Source organism: Salvelinus fontinalis, chromosome 6, assembly GCF_029448725.1.
Source record: "Salvelinus fontinalis isolate EN_2023a chromosome 6, ASM2944872v1, whole genome shotgun sequence".
NCBI lineage: Eukaryota > Metazoa > Chordata > Actinopteri > Salmoniformes > Salmonidae > Salvelinus > Salvelinus fontinalis.
In genome coordinates this window covers 30,331,489-30,358,758 of record NC_074670.1, presented here as the reverse complement: position 1 = coordinate 30,358,758, position 27,270 = coordinate 30,331,489, and the positions used below count along the sequence as shown (strand labels likewise).

The 27,270-nt window shown below is 43.2% G+C and overlaps 1 protein-coding gene across 1 annotated transcript; it reads right to left on the bottom strand.

Annotated features, from left to right (window-relative positions):
• Positions 1–21,613: 21,613 nt before the first annotated feature.
• On the bottom strand, positions 21,614–27,114 carry LOC129857617 (thioredoxin-interacting protein-like). The gene is made up of 6 exons (XM_055926052.1): positions 25,979–27,114; positions 25,499–25,574; positions 25,242–25,389; positions 24,569–24,928; positions 24,135–24,449; positions 21,614–23,980 (listed from the first exon to the last, which is right to left on the bottom strand). The coding sequence occupies exons 1-6, from the start codon at positions 26,232–26,234 to the stop codon at positions 23,921–23,923; spliced, it is 1,215 nt and encodes a 404-aa protein (XP_055782027.1). The 5' UTR covers positions 26,235–27,114; the 3' UTR covers positions 21,614–23,920.
• Positions 27,115–27,270: the final 156 nt, after the last annotated feature.

The following is a 27,270-nucleotide window of genomic DNA, read 5'->3' as shown; positions in this document are numbered from 1 at the left end:
GCTGAATGTTGAAGCAGCACACAAAGTTATCTTATCAGCAATACACCATGCTTGGTCAATACACATATTTACATAACAACTGATATTTTCTGACCTTCATTTTCAATTTTCTGACTGCTATTTGCTGACCTGTAATCAAAGCTGATGAGAATCATTGGCTTGTATATGTACAGTGAGCACATTCTCTGTCCTGAGTGTGTGTGTCTCTCTCTCTCTCTCTCTCTCTCTCTCTCTCTCTCTCTCTCTCTCTCTCTCTCTCTCTCTCTCTCTCTCTCTCTCTCTCTCTCTCTCTCTCTCTCCTCTCTCTCTCTCTCTCTCTCTCTCTCTCTCTCTCTCTCTCTCTCTCTCTCTCTCTCTCTCTCTCTCTCTCTCTCTCTCTCTCTCTCTCTCTCTCTCTCTCTCTCTCTCTCTCTCTCTCTCTCTCTCTCTCTCTCTCTCTCTCTCTCTCTCTCTCTCTCTCTCTCTCTCTCTCTCTCTCTCTCTCTCTCTCTCTCTCTCTCTCTCTCTCTCTCTCTCTCTCTCTCTCTCTATATATATATATATATATATATATATATATATATATATATATATACATTACATTCCCCCACCCTGGTGTTCCAATAAATATGTAGTGTTCTTTTATTCAGGAATGCCAGGTGGCCAGAGACAGATGCATGTGATAGATTGTTATGGTATGAGAAAGCTTTAGATTTCATGTCAGTAGGCTTGGAAACACAGTCAAATGAATGCAGCAGTGTCTGCAGCAAGAGAGCACCTTGCTAATCTGATTGGTTCAGACACCTTTTCACATATCACTGTGCAGGGTGATGCACTGAAAGGTAAAAGCATTAGGCTATAAATGCTCAAAAAAGGGTGCATTTTATTAATTCAATACAATGTCATTTAGAAGGCATGTGGAAGTGAAGAGGACACACACACACACATTGCTAAGGTTTGCACTGACCCAGCAGTTTCTAAGGGTTTCACTTTAAAGCCACAGCTATCCTTACTGTAAGTGTACTGTAGTTATACACTCACCGGACAGTTTATTAGATACACCCATCTAGTACCGGGCGGACCCCTCTATGTCTAAAGAACAGCCTGAATTCTTTGGGGCATTCTACAAGGTGTCAGAAATGCAGTTGCTATAGATTGGACGGTGGTACATTCATGCTGGGAACAGGCTTGTTCCATCTCATCCCAAAGATGCTCTATTGGATTGACAATGGGGACTGTGCAGGCCACTCAAGTAAACTGAACTCGCTGTCATGTTCCAGCAGATGTTTTACCACTCCTCAATTGTCCAGTGTTGGTGATCGCGTGCCCACTGCAACCGCTTCTTGTTTTTAGCTGTGGAACCCGGTGTGATCGTCTGCTGCAAAAGCCCATCCATGACAAGGACCTACGAGTTGTGCATTCGGAGATGCCGTTCTGCACACTACTGTTGTACTGCGCCGTTATTTGTCTGTGTACCGCCTGTTAGCTTGCATGATTCTTGCCATTCTCCTCTGACATTTCTCATCAACGAGCTGTTTTCGCCCACAGGACTTCTGTTGACCTGATGTTTTTTGTTGGCGTACCATTCTCGGTAAACCATAGACACTGTCGTGCGTGAAAAGTCCAGGAGGATGGCCGTTTTCAGAGATAATGGGTCCTGCGCGCCTTCCACCGACAATCATGCCACGTTGAAAGTTGCTTAGGTCACTTGTTTTGCCCATCCTAATGTTCAATCGAACAGTAACTGAATGCCTCGATGCCTGTGTGCCTGCTTATATAACAGACCACGGGCACTTGACTCACTGTCTGTAGGAGCAATCCATTTTCATGAATGGGGTGGCCTACCTAATAAATTGTCCGGTGAGTGTATATCTTAACATCTGCTTTGTAAGTCTATCTTAAGCTTTATTGGTCTGGGTGGCTATACTTGGAGTTTGGGGTAGATACTTCTTTGCTGTGCTACAGTTAGTTGGTTTGTATATAATTTCATGGGGGCATGGAAATGTTGTGCTTCTGATGTTGATTGCATCTGTGGCCTTTTGTTGTGTAAAAACTTAGTATGGAGTCTCCCTGCTGTAGAAAAGCCTGAAGTGCGTTGTCGTCCCTGTGCAGTAAATCTCTCTCTCTCTCACACACACACACACACACACACACACACACACACACACACACACACACACACACACACACACACACACACACACACACACACACACACACACACACACACACACACACACACACACACGCGCGCACACACGCACGCACGCACGCTAAGCTAAGCTAAGCTAAGCTATACAGCAAATGCTCTGGCAAATAAGCAGAGACCTGAAAACATCATCCAACCTGGAGCTGAGTGAGTAATGCTTAGTCTGAAGCTATTTTTTACTTTCAAAAGCCAAGAAGAAAAATACATCACAATTATATATTTTACTTTATAAGGACTGAATGCTCAGGCTACCAAGCTTGCTAGGACAAAGAGATTCAACTTCAATTAGCACTGACATGTGAAGCGAGACGTGTCGAAGCCTTTGAGCCCAACAAATGGCTGGCTACCCCATCCAGATCCAGAGGCCTTGAAGCCCCCTCCTGCTGTTCAGTCCATCCAATGGCATTTTCTACTAGAAATCTGCCTCCAGAAATATAAGCTTCTCCCAAGTGGATGTGACACCTACTCCCGTTGCCTGCTGCACTGCTGCTTGGATTCTACCTGGCGATCTGTTTACCGTCTGCCCTTGGTTGTCTCCCCCTGTGTGGTACAGGTACCCCCCACTCCCAAGCTTTCACTCGCCTCCAGCACACAGGCACTGTTGGGGCGAGTGACTCTGAACTTACAATGGCTAGCCCCAAGTCGTTATATATATTTTTTTTAATCTTGTGCATTTTGCTATTTGCCTCATGACTCCTGCATGCTTTGTTGACTACGAACTGTCCTTACCCAACCGTGGGACAGACTATGTTTGTTGACTCTGACTCTCTATTGGTAACACAGACTCTTGGCCTCCCATCCCATTCTAATCACCTCTCGCAAGCTTTGTATTCATGTTACCTGATGAAATTGCTGTAAAATATGATCTTGTTGTCATCTGATGCACATTCAGATGTCATATATCAGCGCTGCAGAGCTCTCCCTGTCCTCTGCCGTGCCCTGATTGTATTACTGCTGAGGATATCTGGAAATGTGCATGTACACCCTGGCCCATCTACTGTTGCTAGCCCCAATTCTGACTTCCCCTATCTTCTTCACTGATTTCTGCTCCCGTAAAAGCCTGGGTTTTCTGCACGTTAAAACTAGAAGCTTATTACCTAAAATAGATCAATTGAAAGTGTGGGTTCACAGCTCCCATCCAGTTGTGTTGGTCATTACTGAGACGTGGCTAAGGAAGAGTGTTTTGAATACTGATGTTAACCTTTCTGGTTATAACCTTTTTCGGCAAGACAGATCTTCCAAAGGTGGGGGAGTGGCAATCTTTACCAAGGATCACCTTCAGTGCTCGGTTGTCTCCACCAAGTCTGTCCCCAAACAATTTGATTTGCTGGTTTTAAGTATTAAACCTTCAAATAGCTTTTTGTTGACTGTTACTTGGTGCTATCATCCTCCATCAGCACCAGCCTGTACCCTACCTGCCCTAAGCTCTCTCCTGGCCCCTTACACCAAGTCTGAATTTGTCCTGCTATGTGTCCTAAAGCAATGGGACTACCTAAATATTTCTTAGATTATTACCAATACCACAAGATGTGACTCCAAACACCCAGAAAAGGCTACTCTTCTTGATGTTATCCTCACAAATAATCCTGATAGATCAGTCTCGTCTTTTCTGTAATTACAGTTTATGTTCGTAATGGCTGCTCAGTGAAACGACCAGTCCTCCTGATTTGTCACAGATGCTTGCTAAAAAGCTTTTAATTAAGCAAGCCTTCCTTCCAGAACTGGCCTCTGTAAAATAGTATAGAATCGGCTTGATCCCCTCTGTCGAAGACGCTTGGACCTTCTTTTTTGATATTTTCAGTGGTATTTTTAACTAACACGCGCCCATAAAGATAATGAGAATTAAAAACAGGTTCAGCCCCTGGTTCGACCGTGATCTTGCAGAGTTACTCCACCTCAAGAATTGCACTTGGCGAAAGGCTCGGCACACACATACTCAGGCTGACTGGCTCTCGTTCAGGCAAATGAGAAATAAGTGCACTCAGGCTATCCGGAAGGCCAAAGTTAGTTACTTTAAGAAGCAGTTCTCTCTCTGTGGGTCTAACCCCAAGAAGTTCTGGAAAACGGTTAAAGGCCTGGAGAATAAACCCTCCACCTCACAGCTGCCCATGTCCCTTAAAGTTGATGATGTGTTTGTTACTGACAAGAAGCACATGGCTGAGCTCTTTAATCACCACCTCATTAAGTCAGGATTCCTATTTGACTCAGCCATGCCTCCTTGCCCATCCAGCATTTCCTCATCTCCCAGCCTTTCTAATGTGACTATCCCTGATGCTTCTCCTTCTTTTTCCCCTGCCTTGCTACAAAGTTTTACCCTGCAGGCAGTCACTAAGTCCAAGGTGCTAAAGGAGCCCCTGAAACTTGACCCCCAAAAACATCTGGATCAGATGGTTTAGACCCTTTCTTCTTTAAGGTTGCTGCCCCTATCATCGCCAAGACTATCTCCAACCTTTTTAACTTGTCTCTCCTTTCTGGGGAGGTTCCCATTGCTTGGAAGGCAGCCACAGTTCAGTCTTTATTTAAAGGGGGAGCTTAATGCTAATCCTAACTGTTGTAGGCCTATTTCTATTTTGCCCTGTTTATCAAAAGTGTTGGAAAAACTTGTCAATAATCAACTGACTGGCTTTCTTGATGTCCATAGTATTCTCTCTGGTATGCAATCTGGTTTCCGCTCAGGTTATGGATGTGTCACTGCAACCTTAAAGGTCCTCAATGATGTCACCATTGCCCTTGATTCTAAGCAATGTTGTGCTGCTATTTTTATTGACTTGGCCAAAGCTTTTGATATGGGTAGACTATTCCATTCTTGTGGGCCGGCTAAGGAGTATTGGTGTCTCTGAGGGGTCTTTGGCCTGGTTTGCTAACTACCTCTCTCAAAGAGTGCAGTGCATAAAGCCAGAAAAGCTGCTGTCTCAGCCACTGCCTGTCACCAAGGGGGTACCCCAAGGCTCAATCCTAGGCTCCAAGCTCTTCTCAACAATAACAGTTCAGGCAGTAGGAAGCTCTCACATCCATTTATATGCAGATGATACAGTCTTACACTCAGCTGGCCCCTCTCTGGATTTTGTGTTAAATGCTCTACAACAAAGCTTTCTTAGTGTCCAACCAGATTTCTCTACCCTTAACCTTGTTCTGATCACCTCCAAAACAAAGGTCATGTGGTTTGGTAAGAAGAATGCCTCTCACCCCACAGGTGTGAATGCTACCTCTGAGGGTTCAGAGCTTGAGGTAGTCACCTCATACAAGTACTTGGGAGTATGGCTAGACTGTACACTGTTCTTCTCTCAGCACATATCGAAGCTGCAGGCTAAAGTTAAATCTAGACTTGGTTTCCTCTATCGTGATCGCTCCTCTTTCACCTCAGCTGCCAAACTAACCCTGATAGAGATGACCATCCAACCCATGCTAGATTACGGAGACATAATTTATAGATCGGCAGGTAAGGGTGTTCTCGAGCAGCTAGATGTTCTTTTCCATTCGGCCATCAGATTTGCCACCAATGCTCCTCATAGGACACATCACTGCACTCTATATTCCTCTGTAAACTGGTCATCTCTGTATACCCGTCGCAAGACCGGAATTGGTTGATACTTATTTATAAAACCCTCTTAGGCCTCACTCCCCCCTATCTGAGATATCTGCTGCAGCCCCCATCCTCCATATACAATACCCGTTCTGCCAGTCACATCTTTTTAAAGGTCCCCAAAGCACACACATCCCTGGGTTGCTCGTCTTTTCAGTTCGCTGCAGCTAGCGACTGGAACGAGCTGCAACAAACACTCAAACTGGACAGTTTTATCTCAATCTCTTAATTCAAAGACTCAATCATGGACACTCTTAATTACAGTTATGGCTACTTTGCATGATGTATTGTTGTCTCTACCTTCTTCCCCTTTGTTCTGTTGTCTGTGCCCAATAATGTTTGTACCATGTTTTGTGCTGCTACCATGTTGTGTTGCTACCATATTGTTGTCATATGTTGCTGCCTTGACATGTTGTTGTCTTAGGTCTTTCTTTATGTAGTGTTGTCTCTCTTGTCGTGATGTGTGTTGTGTCCTATATTTATATACAGTGGTGAGAACAAGTATTTGATACACTGCAGATTTTGCAAGTTTTCCTACTTACAAAGCATGTAGAGGTCTGTACCATAGGTACACTTCAACTGTGAGAGACGGAATCTAAAACAAAAATCCAGAAAATCACATTATATGATTTTTCAGTAATTAATTTGCATTTTATTGCATGACATAAGTATTTGATCACCTACCTACCAGTAAGAATTCCGGCTCTCACAGACCTGTTAGTTTTTCTTTAAGAAGCCCTCCTGTTCTCCACTCATTACCTGTATTAACTGCACCTGTTTGAACTCGTTACCTGTATAAAAGACACCTGTCCACACACTCATTCAAACAGACTCCAACCTCTCCACAATGGCCAAGACCAGAGAGCTGTGTAAGAAAATCTGGGATAAAATTGTAGACCTGCACAAGGCTGGGATGGGCTACAGGACAATAGGCAAGCAGCTTGGTGAGAAGGCAACAACTGTTGGCGCAATTATTAGAAAATGGAAGAAGTTCAAGATGACGGTCAATCACCCTTCTTTGGGGATACTTTTCTGCAAAAGGGACAAGACGACTGCACTGTATTGAGGGGAGGATGGATGGGGCCATGTATCGCGAGATCTTGGCCAACAACCTCCTTCCCTCAGTAAGAGCATTGAAGATGGGTTGTGGCTGGGTCTTCCAGCATGACAACGACCCGAAACACACAGCCAGGGCAACTAAGGAGTGGCTCCGTAAGAAGCATCTCAAGGTCCTGGAGTGGCCTAGCCAGTCTCCAGACCTGAACCCAATAGAATATCTTTGGAGGGAACTGAAAGTCCGTATTGCCCAGCGACAGCCCCGAAACCTGAAGGATCTGGAGAAGGTCTGTATGGAGGAGTGGGCCAAAATCCCTGCTGCAGTGTGTGCAAACCTGGTCAAGAACTACAGGAAACGTATGATCTCTGTAATTGCAAACAAAAGTTTCTGTACCAAATATTAATTTCTGATTTTCTGATGTATCAAATACTTATGTCATGCAATAAAATGCTAATTAATTACTTAAAAATCATACAATGTGATTTTCTGGATTTTTGTTTTAGATTCCGTCTCTCACAGTTGAAGTGTACCTATGATAAAAATTACAGACCTCTACATGCTTTGTAAGTAGGAAAACCTGCAAAATCGGGAGTGTATCAAATACTTGTTCTCCCCACTGTATATATACGTATATATATATTTTTTTTAAATCCCAGACCCCGTCCCTGCAGGAGGCCTTTTACCTTTTGGTAGGCCATCATTGTAAATAAGAATTTGTTCTTAACTGACTTGCCTAGTTAAATAAAGGTTAAATAAAAAATAAACAAAAATAAAAATGTTTCTGTGTACTGTGCTCAGCTTTCTAAAAGTCAAATATCTGTTTCATGACTGGTTACTGCACTCTATCTTAAGCTTTGGACAGTGATGAACTTGCTTCACTATGCCTGAACAGAGGCTCAATGTGCAGTAAGAGTATTATTCCTCTTTCATGACTCCCAATTTGTCAGCATAATAACATTTGAGGTTTTATGCCTTCACTGTAAATCTACTGGACCTTGGACATCATCCATGTGGCAGTGGTTAAGGCAGGGCCTCGTCTCCCTATTTGACCTTTACTGTTACACGGCAGGACCAGGTGGTGGGCTCTTCCAGTAGCTTCCTGCCACTGTGCTCAACAAACATCTGCAATCTGTCTCTATCAATGCCACCTGACTCTCTCATGGCATATGCTATTTTATAGTAATTTCAGGTACTCCTCTATAAATAGTGTGCATCACTTTCTAGGCCTTCTTTCTAAGGTGTTCATTTCACAACCGATAATGTTCATATCAAGTTTGTTACACAGAAGCTTAGGTCCCCTGTCTCTTGCTCAGTGCCAATATCAAGGCATTGAAATAAGAAAGGTATTCCAATGGCATTTGCATGACATTACAGTGGCACAATTTACTTATCAAGTTTGATGTATTATGATTATTCAAGTCAAATGTTTTGTGTCTAGGGTGCAACTCTAGAATGTTGAGCCCAGGCAAGGTGTAATCTAATCTGCTGTTGAATGACTCACTCACCCAATCCTGCCTATCCCACAGAAGGGAAAAATGACAAGTGATGTGTGGCGATCCACCAAGGAGCTGGGACTAATATAATCCTTCTCTACAGGAGTCATTCAGAAGCACAAATCAATATAATTGTGACCTAGGGAGGTGTCTATCCAATGAAAGATAATTGAGAGTTGTGTTGGTGGATTCCCATCTGAGCAAAGGATATGTAATCAGTCTCTTTATCTATCGACCCGTTTGAGTTTTGGGTCGTGCCATGTGGCCTTTAGCATGTGTCTAGTATTTTATGATTAAGGTTCTTGAAATCTGACAGGAGCTACTTGGTAAATGACAGTCATGATACCCTATTCAAAGAGGCCTTTGTCCTGCAGACTGCTTCCTCAAAGGGGTTTGGGACATGTTGTAACCTACTTGACTGGGCTCAAGGAGTCAGCACTCGGCAGCAACTGTGCGATCACTCTGCCATAGGAATGGGTTCGTAGAAAGGACTGTTGCTTTGATGTGAAGGCTGAAAGATGCTTCTGATGAAAGCGCTATTGTAACAGCACAATGCCATTCAGACAGGGGTCTTCAGATCAAGTAATGGCTTGAATGGGTTTGCGTCACTAACGGCTGAGGGAGGGCTATTTGAGAACCCTTACAAAAAAACATTCCAAGTACCAAGTAGGTCAACAGAAATGGAGAGCAAGAGGAGTGTGAAGTAAAACATCCCAAATTATGGTTACAGCAACCCCTGTTGTCAAACCTACTTACTTCTGAGAGTTCTGCCTGGAATAGATAGTCTGTAGAATTCATTCCAAGAAACCAAGCTGAGGCTAAGTATTGTGGCAGATTACTCACTGCCACTGAACATGGGCTGAAACCAGAGCTGATGAGAGGGTCCAGGGAAGAGGGGGGATAAAAAGGTTACTGTATAAATGCATCTGGGGGGGTTGACAGTACCCTTGACTTTTAGACACTTATCAGGACTTTCCAGAAGCCATTTCAAAGGTTCTCTGTGGCTCTTCCTGGAAAGTGAACAGACATTTTACTCAATCATTCTCATATTTTTTAAACCTGACCATAGTATCATCATGAGTCAAGTCAAACTAGATGATAGGGGATGCCTAGTCCATTTAACATATTTCATGGCTAGCATCATCCTTTTTAGAAACCAAGCAAATGTTTCTTTACTAAGAAGAAAAAAGGCACTACAACTTTTTTAAACTTAGAGCTGATAACAATAGACAGATGGGTTTGACAACGTCCCGACAAAAGTTGCGCTCAACCCTGAGACAAAAGGCTTTGTGTTGTCATTATCGTAGGTCAGATAGCTAGCAACAATGACTAGAAGCTGCTGTCCAGTGAATGTAGATGGCTTGTTTCAGTTAGTTGTATTTTCTTCTTGATACCATCTCTGGTTTGACGTGTTTTGACGCTTGTCACGTCTATGCTAATATGGCTAGGGTTAGCTAGCTAACTAACAACTGTAACAATGTATTTGAAAAACAAACGTGCTTTATTGGGCAAATTTATTTTTGTTTTGAATAAACATTTGCAGATAAAAAAACATGAGCTGCCGCACACCCAGAATAATAGTTAGTGTGGAGGTGCTGACTATTGGTGAATAAACTATAAACTATCAAAATAAAGAAAGTCGCACACTCCATGTGTAATCTCCCTGCAATTTAATGGGTATTTACCAACGTTTCGGCAGTCCTGTGCCTTCTTCATCCCTGTGCCTTCTACCTGGAAGGTACAGCGATGCAGAAACGTTGGTAAATACCCATTAAAGGCACAGTGATGCCGAAATGTTGGTAAATACCCTTTAAATTGCTGTGAGATTACACATGGAGTGTGCGACTTTCTTATTTTGATAATAAACATTTGCAGACAAAATATAGTTAACACATTGTTAACTATATGTCATTTCCGGTCACAACTTGCAGACTTGTTTACATGCTGCTGTGCGTTTTGTTGCCAACCTTACTTTGCTACCTGACAACTTTACGGTTTTTACTTTTTAATTACCGTTTATATTTTTAGTTTTTTCCTCACTCAACTTTTTTTCATTAAACTTTTTCACTCCGGACGTTTTATCTGGACATGGTTCGTCAGGACTTACAACAGCCGAAGCTAAGTAGTAACATTAACATGATGCCTTCTAATTGCAGTCGCTGTACTCATAATATACAGGAGAACGATCGCCTTACGGCAAGGATAGCTGTGCTGCGAGCCCAGCTTCAGACGCAATCGTTAGGCAAGGTTAATTTCAGTGTAGGAAAGGATGAAACAGCGTCTGTGCCAGCAGTAAGTACAGATAGTAACGTTAGTATAAATCCCCTCGCACGTCCTCGCAGCCGGACAACTTTCTCATGGCTTCTGGAGGGAAATGCTGTAGGAATGCTCAACCGGTCGCTCATTCAGCCGACAGAAACTTTCAACCGGTTCTCCCCATTAAGCAGTGAGTCGGATTTAGAGGCCGAGACTTCTCTGGTCTCTACTCCTCCCGTTACGGGGTCTGAGACGCTGAAGGCTCCCACCATTAGCTCTGGCAAATTGAAAACCCTAGTCATTGGCGACTCCATTACCCGCATTATTAGACTTAAAACGAACGTTAAGTCTAATCTGAAGATGGTGCTGGCTAAAGCTAAAACTGGCGAGTATAGAGATATTGTTATCCACGTCGGCACCAACGATGTTAGGATGAAACAGTCAGAGGTCACCAAGCCCAACATAGCTTCAGCGTGTAAATCAGCTAGAAAGATGTGTCGGCATCGAGTAATTGTCTTTGGCCCCCTCCCAGTTAGGGGGAGTGATGAGCTCTACAGCAGAGTCTCACAACTCAATCGCTGGTTGAAAACTGTTTTCTGCCCCTCCCAAAAGATAGAATTTGTAGATAATTGGCCCTCTTTCTGGGACTCACCCACAAACAGGACCAAGCCTGGCCTGTTGAGGAGTGACGGACTCCAATCCTAGCTGGAGGGGTGCTCTCATCTTATCTACGAACATAGACAGGGCTCTAACTCCCCTAGCTCCACAATGAAATAGGGTGCAGGCCAGGCAGCCAGCTTAGTGGAGTCTGCCACTAGCACAGTCAGTGTAGTCAGCTCAGCTATCCCCATTGAGACCGTGTCTGTGCCTCGACCTAGGTTTGGCAAAACTAAACATGGCGGTGTTCGCCTTAGCAATCTCACTAGAATAAAGACCTCCTCCATTCCTGCCATTATTGAAAGAGATTGTGATACCTCACATCTCAAAATAGGGCTACTTAATGTTAGATCCCTCACTTCAAAGGCAGTTATAGTCAATGAACTGATCACTGATCATAATCTTGATGTGATTGGCCTGACTGAAACATGGCTTAAGCCTGATGAATTTACTGTGTTAAATGAGGCCTCACCTCCTGGTTAAACTAGTGACCATATCCCCCGTGCATCCCGCAAAGGCGGAGGTGTTGCTAACATTTATGATAGCAAATTTCAATTTACAAAGGACAGCTTTTTTCCATCTACGTAACATTGCAAAAATCAGAAACTTTTTGTCCAAAACTGATGCAGAAAAATTAATCCATGCTTTTGTTACTTCTAGGTTAGACTACTGCAATGCTCTACTTTCCGGCTACCCGGATAAAGCACTAGATAAACTTCAGGTAGTGCAAAATACGGCTGCTGGAATCCTGACTAGAATCAAAGAATTTGATCATATTACTCCAGTGCTAGCCTCCCTACACTGGCTTCCTGTTAAGGCAAGGGCTGATTTCAAGGTTTTACTGCTAACCTACAAAGCCCGCCACACGCTGCTGCGCCTTCTTCACCACGCTGTCTGTGTGGGTGGACCAATTCAGTTTGTCCGTGATGTGTATGCCAAGGAACTTAAAACTTACTACCCTCTCCATTACTGTCCCGTCGATGTGGATAGGGGGGTGCTCCCTCTGCTGTTTCCTGAAGTCCACGATCATCTCCTTTGTTTTGTTGACGTTGAGTGTGAGGTTATTTTCCTGACATCACACTCCGAGGGCCCTCAGCTCCTCACTGTAGGCCGTCTCGTCGTTGTTGGTAATCAAGCCTACCATTGTAGTGTCGTCTGCAAACTTGATGATTGAGTTGGAGGCGTGCATGGCCACGCAGTCGTGGGTGAACAGGGAGTACATGAGAGGGCTTAGAACGCACCCTTGTGGGGCCCCAGTGTTGAAGATCAGCGGGGTGGAGATGTTGTTACCTACCCTCACCACCTGGGGGCGGCCCGTCAGGAAGTCCAGTACCCAGTTGCACAGGGCGGGGTCGAGACCCAGGGTCTCGAGCTTGATGACGAGTTTGGAGGGTACTATGGTGTTAAATCCTGAGCTGTAGTCGATGAACAGCATTCTCACATAGGTATTCCTCTTGTCCAGATGGGTTAGGGCAGTGTGCAGTGTGCAGTGTGCAGTGTGCAGTTGGGATTGCGTCATCGGTGAACCTATTGGGGCGGTAAGCAAATTGGAGTGGGTCTAGGGTGTCAGGTAGGGTGGAGGTGATATGGTCCTTGACTAGTCTCTCAAAGCACTTCATGATGACGGAAGTGAGTGCTACGGGGCGGTAGTCGTTTAGCTTAGTTACCTTAGCTATCTTGGGAACAGGAACGATGGTGGCCCTCTTGAAGCATGTGGGAACAGCAGATTGGGATGGGGATTGATTGAATATGTAAGTAAACAAACCAGCCAGCTGGTCTGTGCATGCTCTGAGGAAGGGGCTGGGGATGCCGTCTGGGCCTGCAGCCTTGCGAGGGTAAACACGTTTAAATGTTTTACTCACGTCGGCTGCAGTGAAGGAGAGTCCACAGGTTTTGGTAGCGGGCCGTGTCAGTGGCACTGTATTGTCCTCAAAGCAAGCAAAGAAGTTGTTTAGTCTGTCTGGGAGCAAGACATCCTGGTCCGCGACGGGGCTGGTTTTCTTTTTGTAATCCGTGATTGACTGTAGACCCTGCCACATACTGTACCTCTTGTGTCTGAGCCGTTGAATTGCGACTCTACTTTGTCTCTAAACTGAAGCTTAGCTTGTTTGATTGTCTTGCGGAGGGAATAGCTACACTGTTTGTATTCGGTCATTTTTCCGGTCACCTTAAATTGCAATAAATGTTCACAGTCAAGTAACAACACGTAGATTGAGCACATCTTTCATTTTGTCTATCCTGAACTTGCAAGTCTGGAATTTGTTCTGGTCTTGGCACTCACAATTCAGTGTTTAATCCAGACTTCAAGGCTTCCCTGATGTCCTCAGTGTGTGCATGTGTTGTGTGTGTCATTCTTGATATCCTGTTTTGACTAAGATTGTATTATACAAAATCAGTTAGTTTCTTGCAATGTGTTGTAATTTCAGGGGAAGGGGGGGGGGGGGTGAGTTGGTTATAAACTTTGTCTCATAAAATGTTCTAAAAGGAGTTTACAGCAGAGAGGGTCACTGCCATCTGTCACTGTCAAATGTGTACAGCATGCAGCAGTGTGAAGAGTAGCCAGGGTGTAGAGAATGTATGGAATACACCCTCACCCATACAAAAATCAACACACATGTCCCAATGACTGTACTAATGAACACTATGGCACATCCAATGGCATTAGACATCAACTTGTGAAGAATCTTGACTGTGAGTGGTTGTAATATTCCTGAAAACATGAGATGAGTGCATGTTCAGTTCATGGGTGAAAATGAAAAGTGTGCCAACTTGAAGACAGATGGGGGGGGGGTGTTTATCCCAAGTTGAGTAGCTTTGTATCCTTTATCACTATTACTGCATTATAGTTATTGTTTTACTGAACTCAGTATTATGACATATTTCAGTGCTGTTCACAAATATCACCTAGGTCATAGCCATTCTGAGGAACCACCAATCATTATACGACATGTTTTTCCTCTGGTGTTGAATTCAAGCTGAGTAAATCTGGGCTCAGGAAGGACTGGTGGTGCGGGATAGTCGGCGACCCCCAACATGGATAGGTAGATATTACTGAATTGCAAAGCAAGAGTGACTATGTCATTCAGTGACGATTACGTCACTTCATTATAAGTGATATTTCAAATCTATTATATTTGACAGTATATTTTATTCATCTACAGTATATAGCTCTATTGATTATGTTGTGACGTGCAATGATTGTGGTAAGTGGTTGTTTCACTGTCCATTCTGCTAAATTATTCCAATGTCAAATTTTCTAAGAGAAACCAGGGGCTGTGTAATATTTGCTAATGGTACATACATTTCTTGCTCTTATCAAAATGAATGCTAAAAAAACGACCAGGTACATTATTACATTAATGTTTGTGAAAATGCATATATACTGTGTGTATGTATATATACACTGCTCAAAAAAATAAAGGGAACACTTAAACAACACAATGTAACTCCAAGTCAATCACACTTCTGTGAAATCAAACTGTCCACTTAGGAAGCAACACTGATTGACAATACATTTCACATGCTGTTGTGCAAATGGAATAGACAAAAGGTGGAAATTATAGGCAATTAGCAAGACACCCCCAATAAAGGAATGGTTCTGCAGGTGGTGACCACAGACCACTTCTCAGTTCCTATGCTTCCTGGCTGATGTTTTGGTCACTTTTGAATGCTGGCGGTGCTTTCACTCTAGTGGTAGCATGAGACGGAGTCTACAACCCACACAAGTGGCTCAGGTAGTGCAGTTCATCCAGGATGGCACATCAATGCGAGCTGTGGCAAAAAGGTTTGCTGTGTCTGTCAGCGTAGTGTCCAGAGCATGGAGGCGCTACCAGGAGACAGGCCAGTACATCAGGAGACGTGGAGGAGGCGGTAGGAGGGCAACAACCCAGCAGCAGGACCGCTACCTCCGCCTTTGTGCAAGGAGGTGCACTGCCAGAGCCCTGCAAAATGACCTCCAGCAGGCCACAAATATATTTTGGTTAGTTATTTGTACAGTGTAGTTTCAATATGATATTGTGAAGTAGCATGTGCATCAAATAGTAATACAATAGTATATACTGCTGTACCTGAACACTCGGCCCACAGTTGTTTCCCCAGGTCGTTGTTTCTCTCAAGAGGCACCAGGTAAATGTGTTTCATAGAGACCTTGTGCCTCTTCAGGAGGCAGGCGATTGTCGGTAGGCTGGATGGATGCCACATTGGCAAAGGTGTCACCGTTCTTCTGTGGCCTGCTTTTCTTCAGACAGCCGTATGTCATTCCTGGTCCTCACCATTTCCAACACTGCCCACTCCTGCTGGTCGGTCAGCACACGGCCACCACCATGGGGTCTTCTGTCAATTCTGAGGGTAGAACAGAGTAACATGTTTTGTGAATTCACATGCATTACAATATGTAATTTACTCTAAATAATGGTAAAGCATAGTGCATATCCTACAGACTTAACCGTTTTCTTGGCTAAATGTTCTCATGATCGAATTGACAGTTGATCTTTTCAGATTGGGTGAACTAATCTGGCAGCCTCTGCCATGGTAAGGCCTCTGGTCAACAACATGGTCAACAACGATGGCCCGGACTTCATTAGACACAACAGTTCCCAGCCGTCTGCCTCCTTCTCTCTGATGTCCACCTCTATGACGGGGCCCATGTCCACCTCTTTGACCTCTCTGATGGGCCCCTTGTCCACGCGCTCTTTGATTTCTTCCTCTCCATTCCTGTCTATCATGCTCTATGTTGAAAGAAATTGCATGTTTTCACTTTTATATGGTGACTGTCGCGAGAATTATGTTCTCAATGTTCATAAACTGAACTTCAATTGAACTACTCGGTCTGTTACCAAGAATTTGTACGATTCTTGTTGAAATGAAACAGACAGAGGCCATTCTACAATAGTCAGCAACGTTTATTCACGAGAGCTCTGCCAATCATTACATGTACATTGGTTTATATACCTCTTATTTCATCATAAATGTCCCTCCTCTCAGACAATGACAATATAGTTTACAAGTCTTCTCCTAAGCATACATTGCTTATCACATCCTGCAACATGTTACAAAATCTACTGCAAGCCCAAGGTTTCTCTCCTCCCTGGATGGGGAGACTTCCTTCCCTGTTATCAGTTTCACAGTGGTCACAAGTTGTCTGCCACAGTTCCTTGCCTGCTAACAGTCCCTCTTTCTTATGGACAAACATTCTTCATCATTATACAGAGACTGGGTAGAATTCTGTTAGATATAGTCCTATCATTTCTTTAAATGTATACATAATTTAGTCATTATACATAAAATTCATAACAGTGACCAACTGCGGTTACCACTATGTGAAATCAATTAGCAATAACGAGTAGTCATTATGTATGGTTATCATGTATCTTACATATCATTTAGATGTTTATACATTACAAACACATATTTTATTTCTGTAGTTCTCAAAATCCATATATAGTAGACAAACCAGTTTAAAGTCTATAGGTTTACCAAACGGTTAAGTGATTAGCCATTAAATGCAGTTGGATTAAGTGATGGTCAAATGTATTTAAACAAATGAGAAGAGAATCATATGAGAAGTATTGTGAGAGGCAATTACCTTATATGAAAGGTATTTCGGCGTAGATGAAACACCGATTCAGGTTTGGTGAAAAAGTTACTGTGTGATTTTGTGTGTTGTACTTAGTCAATTGACGTGCTTAAAGTTTAGAAAAAAAACTGCCTTTTTGATGATCTGTTTTGAATTTTGTACTATGAGTTGTGAAATGTTACCACATGCTTGTGATAACATTTCATGACCCCTAGCACACGTCATCATCATCCCACGCATGTCATCATCATCCCACACTGAATTCATGTCAATTAGACATTCATCAATCATAGACTACGTGACTGGAACTAATGGCCAATAGGGTAATGAGGACGGCTCATGATCACAGAAAGGTGATATCATGGGTGAGGGGGAAATAGAGTGCCTTTGAAAAGAGTATGTAGGGGCATTGTACGAAGGCAAAGCCAGGTCAAAGCAAAATCAACCCAGCTCTCTCAAAGGGACCCTGAATGAAATGGTTGGCCTTTGAAGAGCTGTTGTTTTTTTCGAAGTTCATGTTAAACCTTTGGACGAAGTTGCAGAAGTTAGCCTATTTTTAACGGGTTTGTTGACCATCTCTTTCTCTTTGCTTTCAGGGTAGCTGAAATAGAAGTACGCTAGAGTGCATGCATACTGTCCTATATCTGTAACAAGCCAAAACCTTTTAATCATATAGGGCAGATGTTAAGTGTGAGTGAATAAGTCAAACCAACTTAAAATGCACAATGGATTGAAGGTTGATTTTTGGCCATATAGACTGCAACAGTACTGAATGACAAATGATACAATATATAAGTGAGATTAAAAGCACACAAACTAAAGCGTTTCAACAAATTGTCTTTGTCAGAGCAACTGATTTTCATTGTGTTGCACAGTACGGCTATGATTGAGCAGTGGTTCAAGTGGGCAACATGGACGAGCCGGGAGACCTGTCACAATGAGGCAAGTTAGGGCGCTGTTCGAAGGTTAGCTGGTTATATAAACACACTATCCAACGGACCCCAGAGGACTTTTTCACCATGGGAGCAAAAGTTAGTGCGATATTATTAGACCCCAACTAAGTTTGATCTTCTGTGCTTGTGCTATATCGAGAGGTGTCAGCTCATCATTTTATCACAGTGGGATGTACTCGTTGATATGAGAAGTGTGTCATTATGCTGCAACTCATACTAACAGTTCAAGGGAAATTGAATTAACTTTATTAGTACGTATGTGTGTCTCTCTGTGTGTAATATAATTGTTTTGATGCATTCAGGTTTCCAAAAATAATGTAGTTCCATATTTGGTCAAAAGGCAGCTGGTGCCAAATCATGCGTTGAGATTCAAACACAAACACTCAAACTGAACAGTTTTATCTCAATCTCTTCATTCAAAGACTCAATCATGGTCACTCCTACTGACAGTTGTGGCTGCTTTGTATGATGTATTGTTGTCTCTACCTTCTTTGTGCTGTTGACTTTGCCCAATAATGTTTGTACCATGTTTTTGTGCTGCTACCATGTTGTGTTGCTACCATGTTGTCATGTTGTGTTTCTACCATGCTGTTTTGTCATGTTTTGCTGCCTTGTGATGGTGTTGTCTTAGGTCTCTCTTTATGTAGTGTTGTGTCTCTTGTTGTGATGTGTGTTTTGTCCTATATTTATATTGTATTTATTTTTTAAATCCCAGGCTCCCGTCCCCGCGGGAGGCCTTTTGCCTTTCGGTAGGCCGTCATTGTAAATAAGAATTTGTTCTTAACTGACTTGCCTAGTTAAATAAAGGTTAAATAAATAAATACAATTTAAAACAAATCCTAGTGGTGTAGGGTTTAGGTCGGCATCAGCCATGCTCTAGAGGTAGATGGGGGTTGTGACAATGACCTACTTGGCAAGATCCTTTGGGATAGCATTGAGTTGGTGGGCCCTCAACAGACAGATAGCAGAGCAGCTAGGAAATAGAGAGAGAGAGAGAGAGTGACACAGATGCTTTTTTGAGAGGGGTTGCTCTTTGCGAACAGCTGTAGAAGTAAGTAAACAACAGCATTGGGTTTCTGGTGGCTTGCTGCCAGCTACCCAACTTGGTGTGGTTGTCATTAACCACCACCCCAGCCCCCTGCTCTGCAGGCTAACGCATGCATAGAGAGTGCTACATGAATGCCACTTTACAATCCTGTCTGTAATGGGAGCAGCAGTAGCCTCGATGGGAGGGGGGAATGAGCCGGGCAACCCAATGCTGATATTCCCTTGAGCAAGGAACCCCCTAAACTGCTCATTGGGAACTGCACTGCGGCTGTCCTCTCCTCCAGCCTCTCCAGCCTAATGTGTGTTTCTGTGTGTGTGTGTGTGTGTGTGTCGGGGGTTGGATAAAAGCAGAAGACAAATGTCCATCTCATGTGGACTAATAAACGATATATTATCTTATGTTAGGACTACTGAGTGTTGTTTCCAGATGACCCATAAGTATCCATGTTTTCCCTGCTTATCATAACCATGTACAGAGCCTGTCACGTTTGTCCTGTCCAGTTAGAATGTGTTACATCACCTCAATGCCATCCACAACCTAGCTAATACCTAAGAGTAACACTGGATCTTCTGTGCCACATGAAGTCAACTCACATAGGGTTGGTTCCAAATTGTTCCCAGCTAATCAGAAACTGTGTGTGCGTGTGTCTGTGTGAGAGCGAGAGAGACAGATTGATGCACTGGGTTATTTTGGTCAGCCTATCTGTTCAGTTCCATCACTCTCCTTTATATACAGTATCTGCTGATCAACCTTTCCCCTAATTCTTCTTGAGATCTTTATTTTCAAACACTATACATACAAAAGTATTTCAGCCACACCCGTTGCTGACAGGTGTATAAAATCGAGCACACAGCCATGCAATCTCCATAGACAAACATTGACAGTAGAATGGCCTTACTGAAGAGCTCAGTAACTTTCAATGTGGCAGTCATAGGATGCCACCTTTCCAACAAGTCAGTTCCTCAAATTCCTGCCCTGCTCAACTGTAAGTGCTGTCATTGTGAAATGGAAACATCTAGGAGCAAAAACGGCTCAGCCACGAAGTGGTAGGCCACACAAGCTCACAGAACAGGACCATCGAGTGCTGAAGCGCACAGCGTGTAAAAATTGTCTGTCCCCAGTTGCAACACCCACTTCCAAGTTCCAAAATGGTCTGGGGCTGTGAAGGGAAATCTTAATGCTACAGCATACAATGACATTCTAGACGATTCTGTGCTTCCAACTTTGTGGCAACAGTTTGGGAAAGGCCCGTTCCCGTTTCAGCATGACAATGCCCCTGTGCACAAAGCGAAGTCCATACAGAAATGGTTTGTCGAGATCAATGTGGAAGAACTTGACTGGCCTGCACAGAGCCCTGACCTCAACTCCATCGAATACCTTTGGGATGAATTGGAATGCCGACTGCGAGCCAGGCCTAATCGCCCAACATCAGTGATCAACCTCACTAACACTCTTGTGGCTGAATAGATGAAAGTCCCCGCAGTAATGTTCCCACATCTAGTAGAAAGCCTTCTCAGAAGAGTGTAGGCAGTTATAGCAGCAAAAGAGGGACCAACTCCTTATTATTGCCTGTGATTTTGGAATGAGATGTTCGACAACTGGTTTCCACATATTTTTGGTCATGTAGTTCACTTATACTTCCTTAATATATTCTGGGGTATTTGAATAAACTCAATTTATATTCTCTTGCTCTTTGATATTTACAGAAACTGTAACAACTTTATGGGAATAAAAGTGTTCCATCATTTGAATTTTTTTAATGTAGTCAATAATAAAGCGATGTTTGTTTTCCATGTGAAAAACATCTAAGCAGTTTGAATTTATGACATTTCAATGTATGTAATTTGGTCATGAGTTACAGTTCATGGTCAGTAAACTACAACAATAACACCTCGTCAACATTTCATTCTGCTGATGAACTGTGGTTCACCTAACAGGTCATTCACAGCAGGTATGTTAGTATCATCTGATTCCCTGCTGTCAGCTCAATAATTATATAATTTTCCATGAGTTACTGTTTAGTAAGGATGAATAAGTGACTTATTTACTAAAGTGTTGCTCTCTGCTTCCCATTGTCGATAATCCAGAGTAGTGGGGCAAAGGTACAGGATGACAGGTAGGCTCAGGGTCATGGCGGGCAGAAAAGGTCAAAACCGGGAAAAACAAAGAGACAGGAACAGAGGGAAAACCGCTGGTAGGCTTGATGAAACAAAACTAACTGGCAACAGACAAACAGAGAAGGCAGGTATAAATATACAATGGAAAACGGGGGAGATGGGTGACACCTGGAGGGGGGGTGGAGACGAGCACAAAGACAGGTGAAACAGATCAGGGCGTGACAATGACAGTGTCAATATGCAGCCCCTCTGCTGAGAGGTAATTTATGAAGGGCCATTGGTAAACTGCAGTGGCATTGTGGTTAGAGTGTCGACCCTGATATTGGAAGGTTGGGGGCTTGAGTCTTACTAAAGACGCCAAAAAAATGGGACCTGATGCCTCCTTGCTTGGTACTCAGTGTTAAGGAGATGGATTTGGGGTATGGCCCTGTAACAGACTAGCGTCCTGTCCGAGATGTACTTCTACATCAAGCTGCCTCATGCTACAGAAACAGGAGATAGGCTCCTGCCGTTCTGGCTTGGACACGGCTTACTTTCTGGTCAAATGCATTGACAACCTTGATGGAATAGAACCAGAACACATTCCAATTTGTTAATTTACCTACGGTCAAATCTAGAGTCTTTGGAGACAAATATTTTTCAGACTTTGAAAATAAGCAAATATAAGAAAGGCAAAGAGACAGGAAAACAATTCAGAATTGTATATTTTCTCTTTCAATAGAAAACCTACCAATAAGTTCTCCTCATATAAAATACTTCTCGCATTTTCACATACCCAAATTCAAAACATAATGTAATCTCCAAATGAATCATTCCAATTCGGCAAGCTTGGTCATTACCATGAAAAGTCATTCTCTTCTTCCATAAACCACTGAGTTAACATTATTGTAAAATGACCTAGTATAATCTGGAAGACTTTTATGAATACAAAAATATGTCATTTTTAATGATCTAATTAAGAGCCAATGATATTAACATAAAGTGCAACAGAATATAAAATTGAAACTTTCTATCCCTTCACTACTTTTGCATGGTCACAGCATTGTATCTGTCTGACCTAAAATGATAGCTGTGCACACTCAATGTATGGATGTGAATTCTAACATTGTTTCATTCCTCTGAGAGAATATATCAACTGTCAAAATGCTCGAACACACTGAAGTACAGAACTACCGTGGAATGACTAGAGGGACAGACATACAGTTGAAGTCAGAAGTTTACATACACCTCAGCCAAATACATTTAAACTCAGTTTTCACAATTCCTGACATTTAATCCTAGTAAAAATTCCCTGTTTTAGTTCAGTTAGGATCACCACTTTATTTTAAGAATGTGAAATGTCAGAATAATAGTAGAGAATTATTTATTCCAGCTTTTATTTCTTTCATCACATTCCCAGTGGGTCAGAAGTTTACATACACTCAATTAGTATTTGGTAGCATTGCCTTTAAATTGTTGAACTTGGGTCAAACGTTACAGGTAGCCTTCCACAAGCTTCCCTCAATAAGTTGGGTGAATTTTGGCCCATTCCTCCTGACAGAGCTGGTGTAACTGAGTCAGGTTTGTAGGCCTCCTTGCGCGCACATGCTTTTTCAGTTCTGCCCACACATTTTCTATAGGATTGAGGTCAGGGCTTTGTGATGGCCACTCCAATACCTTGACTTTGTTATCCTTAAGCCATTTTGTCACAACTTTGGAAGTATGCTTGAGGTTATTGTCCATTTGGTAGACCCATTTGTGACCAAGCTTTAACTTCCTGACTGATGTCTTGAAATGTTGCCTCATATATTTCCACATAATTTCCCCCCCTCATGATGCCATCTATTTTGTGAAGTGTACCAGTCCCTCCTGCAGGAAAGCACCTCCACAACATGATGCTGCCACCCCCGTGCTTCACGGTTGGGATGTTGTTCTTCGGCTTGCAAGCCACCCCCTTTTTCCTCCAAACATAACGATGGTCATTATGGCCAAACAGTTCTATTTTTGCCAGACCAGAGGACATTTCTCCAAAAAGTGTGATCTTTGTCCCATGTGCAGTTGCAAACCGTAGTCTGGCTTTTTTATGGCGGTTTTGGAGCAGTGGCTTCTTCCTTGCTGAGCGGCCTTTCAGGTTATGTCGATATAGGACTCGTTTTAAAGTACACCAAAGTACGTTCATCTCTAGGAGACAGAACACGTCTCCTTCCTGAGCGGTATGACGGCTGCGTGGTCCCATGGTGTTTATACTTGCGTACTATTGTTTGTACAGATGAACGTGATACCTTCAGGCATTTGGAAATTGCTCCCAAGGATGAACCAGACTTGTGGAGGTCTACAATTTTGTTTCTAAGATCTTGGATGATTTCTTTTGATTTTCCCATGATGCCAAGCAAAGAGGCACTGAGTTTGAAGGTAGGCCTTGAAATACATCCACAGGTAAACCTCCAATTGACTCAAATTATGTCAATTAGCCTATCAGAAGCTTCTAAAGCCATGACATAATGTTCTGGAATTTTCCAAGCTGTTTAAAGGCACAGTCAGCTTAGTGTATGTAAACTTCTGGCCCACTGGAATTGCGATACAGTGAATTATAAGTGAGATAATCTCTCTAAACAATTGTTGGAAAAATGACTTGTGTCATGCACAAAGTAGATGTCTTAACCGACTTGCCAAAACTAGTTTGTTAATAAGAAATTTGTGGAGTGGTTGAAAAACGAGTTAATGACTCCAACCTAAGTGTATGTAAACTTCCGACTTCAACTGTAGAACGATCAGTTTCTGAAGACTGCAATGGTGATAGTGAATGTGGAGTGGACACCAACATCTACAATCCATACTCATTCAACCTGAATTTCACTTCAACTTGACTCTCAAGTCCACATCTCAGTTCTGTTCCTTGAAAGAGTCTTCAGCTTCACAGCTGTGCTGCTCTTTAACCAGTCACCAGTCCGTTCCCCGATCTCACTAAGGCTAACCACCAGTGCTTAGACTACAACGGGGATTAATTGCAACTCTTACTCGTGGTTCAGCAGACCCGAAGAACATGGCCCTTGCTGTTTGAGATCCTCGTCGACCTGAGAGAAAGTTGGAAAGAAAGAAAGAGAAAGTTGGAAAGAAAACAATTAGACCACATTTGCAACAGTGCAAACTCAGTGCTATCTGCTTCACTTTTCACTAGTGACTGACTATATCTGTTAAATGTCTATCTTCTATTCTCCATCTCCTTACCTCGGAGTAGGCAGGGGGAGGAGGGTACCAAATCTCGGGGACGCGCATGAACAGTCCTTCATCCTCATCTGCGTCGTAGTTGCCCAGCAGCGGTGTGAGGGGGGAGTCGATACGGCAGTCGCGGGAGATGTTGCTGTAGCTGGGGGGTTGTGACGGGAGGCGCAGAGACCCAAAGCTACTGAAGGGGGTGTTCAGGGACTCTGCCTGGCTGCTCATGCTGTTGGTGCGGCTGCCAAAGCCATTGAAGGGGATGTTCCCGATGACCAGGGGCAACTCTAGGAACACCTTGTCACTGCCGGGAATATGGACATAGATCTGATGGATAGATAGATATATGTCATTCCTAGGTCACAAGTCCTTTCAATAATTTTCAATGTGAGGTTTATGGTATTAGCCTATATCAAGCAACAAGTTGTCTCAAGTTTATGACTCACTCTGAGGGCATAGTCCACGTGAATGATGTCGCACCCCAGGAGGGAGGGCTTGAGCCTAGGCACTCGGATGGTCTTGCTCTGCCACATGTCACACATGCCCGAGATGATATGGTTGCCCCTCACGACTGAGAGCTTCTGCACCAGGACCTTGGTCCTGCCATTGGCCTGGTAGGTGTGCTTGACCATGATGGCTGCCTTGGGCACCACGATACGTGAGCAGGTGTTTTCAAACTTGGCATTGATGCAGATGTCCTCGCCCTCGCAGAAGCCCTTGCGGTCGATCTTGGCACTGATGGACACATGTCCATCTGGGATGAACATGCAGGTGAGCTTCTTCTCCTTCGTACCTGCAGCTGGAGCCTGGATGAGAAACAATGAGAAACATTAACATGAGTTAAACATAAATCACCAAGCATGTTGATTGCAAGTCAACCATCAAGCCTAACACCATCCACCCACACCTTATATTCTCTCATGTATAGCTAGTTATGGCAAAGTTATACAATTGTCATTAACATTATTAAGCCACGCATCATCATTACATGGCTCATTCAGGAGAACAAGGTGTATAATACAATCACTGTCAAGTAGCAATGTGTATAATGTAATAACTATCAAGTGGCATTATTCCTTGTGGTGATAATTATGATGATGTGAATGAGCTGTTATGTACCAGGAGGTCAGGGGTGTTGACGTCCAAGGCCTCCTCCACCTCAAAGTGTTTCTCGCACTGCAAGGCAGGCTGGGAAGGCCTCTCCATCACGGCCCTGACATAATACTGTACACAGCCAAACTTCCCCTTGTACGACGACACCAGTTGCCTGTGACAAAAGCAGGAGGAATTTTAATTGTGGGATGCTGTCATTACCACATAATGCTATGCCTTTGTAGGAAACAAACAATAAGGTTTTTACAGTCCTTGATGCTTACCCAGGATGTGGCAGCTCAAAACCAAACATGAACTCATATCTGTTCCCTGGTCTGAGAGTGACCGAGCCATTGGAATCTGAGGACGAGAGAAAAACATTATGGTCCATTCATTAAACTATGAATTTAGCCAATCTCTCTTAGGTTAATATATTTTGGTCTATTTGTGCAATCCATTGTAGACCACAGGACACCATTGGTCCACTTCTACTGCTTATGGGCCAATAACAACCACCACTGGCGCATTTGATCATCCATAAACATAGACGTATGTAAATAAAACATATAGCTAGTCTATAAAGCATAATTTCTCATTCTCCATTTTTGCGCAGTGCACTGTACTCGCAGACTGCAGTAGCCAACTAGTGACAGTGCATATTAGCTGGATGACACCGGGTGTAGCCTGCCGACTGCTTTGAATGGCTATATTCACATTCGAGACAAAGACATGTACTTTTTGAATATTTTAGTTTGCAATATTACCTCTAGGCTGGTGGTCCAGATAAACGGTATCTTCGTATTTCAGATATTCAATGTCTTCACGGCATCTGTGCTTTCCTTTCGCGTACTCCACTTTTGCGCATCCAATTCCAAACACTCTCATAGCGGACACCTTGGTCACCTCGGACACCTCAACCACAATATTCCCGGCTACTTTATCACCACTGGAGTAGAAAGCCTTAGTAGGATCATGGAAAACGACCTCAAAGGTCTTCAATTTCTTTGTAATGATGACCATTTTAATATCTGTTCAGTGTCCCTGTGGTTAAGAAAATATAAGTGGAAAATAGCCGACCGCTATTATTAGCTAGTTAAGCCTATTGAATTCCACTGATGAACAAATGTCCAACAGTTTGATTGCATTCCAATCACTATGCTGTTACAGTGTTAGCTACTTATTGTCATCAACCGTACAATTCGGAGCTGACTAAACATCAAGTCCCCGCATTGGTTTTATATGGATGGCGAGTAGACATCCAAACCCAGTCTCGCCAGCCGCATACTCACTATCCCGTTACCGGCCTGTGCATGCTTTCGGTGAATGCACCGTCTGAACTGCTGCATGTACAGCCCTCTCATTGGTAAAACATATATTGTTTGTGCACCTCCTTGCCAATCAGCACACAGAAAGACCGCGTGGACACCTCATGGTAAAGTTACGAAGAGGAGTATATCTATCGCATGTAAAGGCGTGGTTCAGGGTTAGATCCATCTAGATCCCCCAAATGAGTCAACCAATCATTATACCCAACATACACGTATTAACATAATATGTTATCTCAATCTCTAATAATACAATTTTGATTTAACGCAAGCATGAACAAGTTTGTTACTTCCAACAAACACCTTACATTTGGGTAGGTAGCAAAATCTGTCTCTGATGGTAGGCTATGCTTGCTGACTGTCAACACTCAAAAAAGTGTAGGTAGCCTATAGGGTAGAGTCAGGTTCAAATCCCAAATCTGACGGGAAGATCTGGTGGGATGTGACAGGAGGTTGCAACATGGTCTCAGAGCATTTCGTATTGTAGCGACTCGCACAGACAGCTGTGTATTATGAGTTATGCTGTTCGTTTGTTGTGTTTTATTTACCATTACCTAGTGTTCGCTGGGTCCGACGTGCCAGTCAACCTGCTATCTGCCAACCACAGGAATGCCTTGTGGTTGGTGGAACGGCCGGGGGGATTTGGCAGGGGGTGGAGCACCGTAAATTTAAGACCATGCTTAGCCATTGTTCTCGCTCTTACGCTTTGAGATGGTCACAGTTGTTTTATA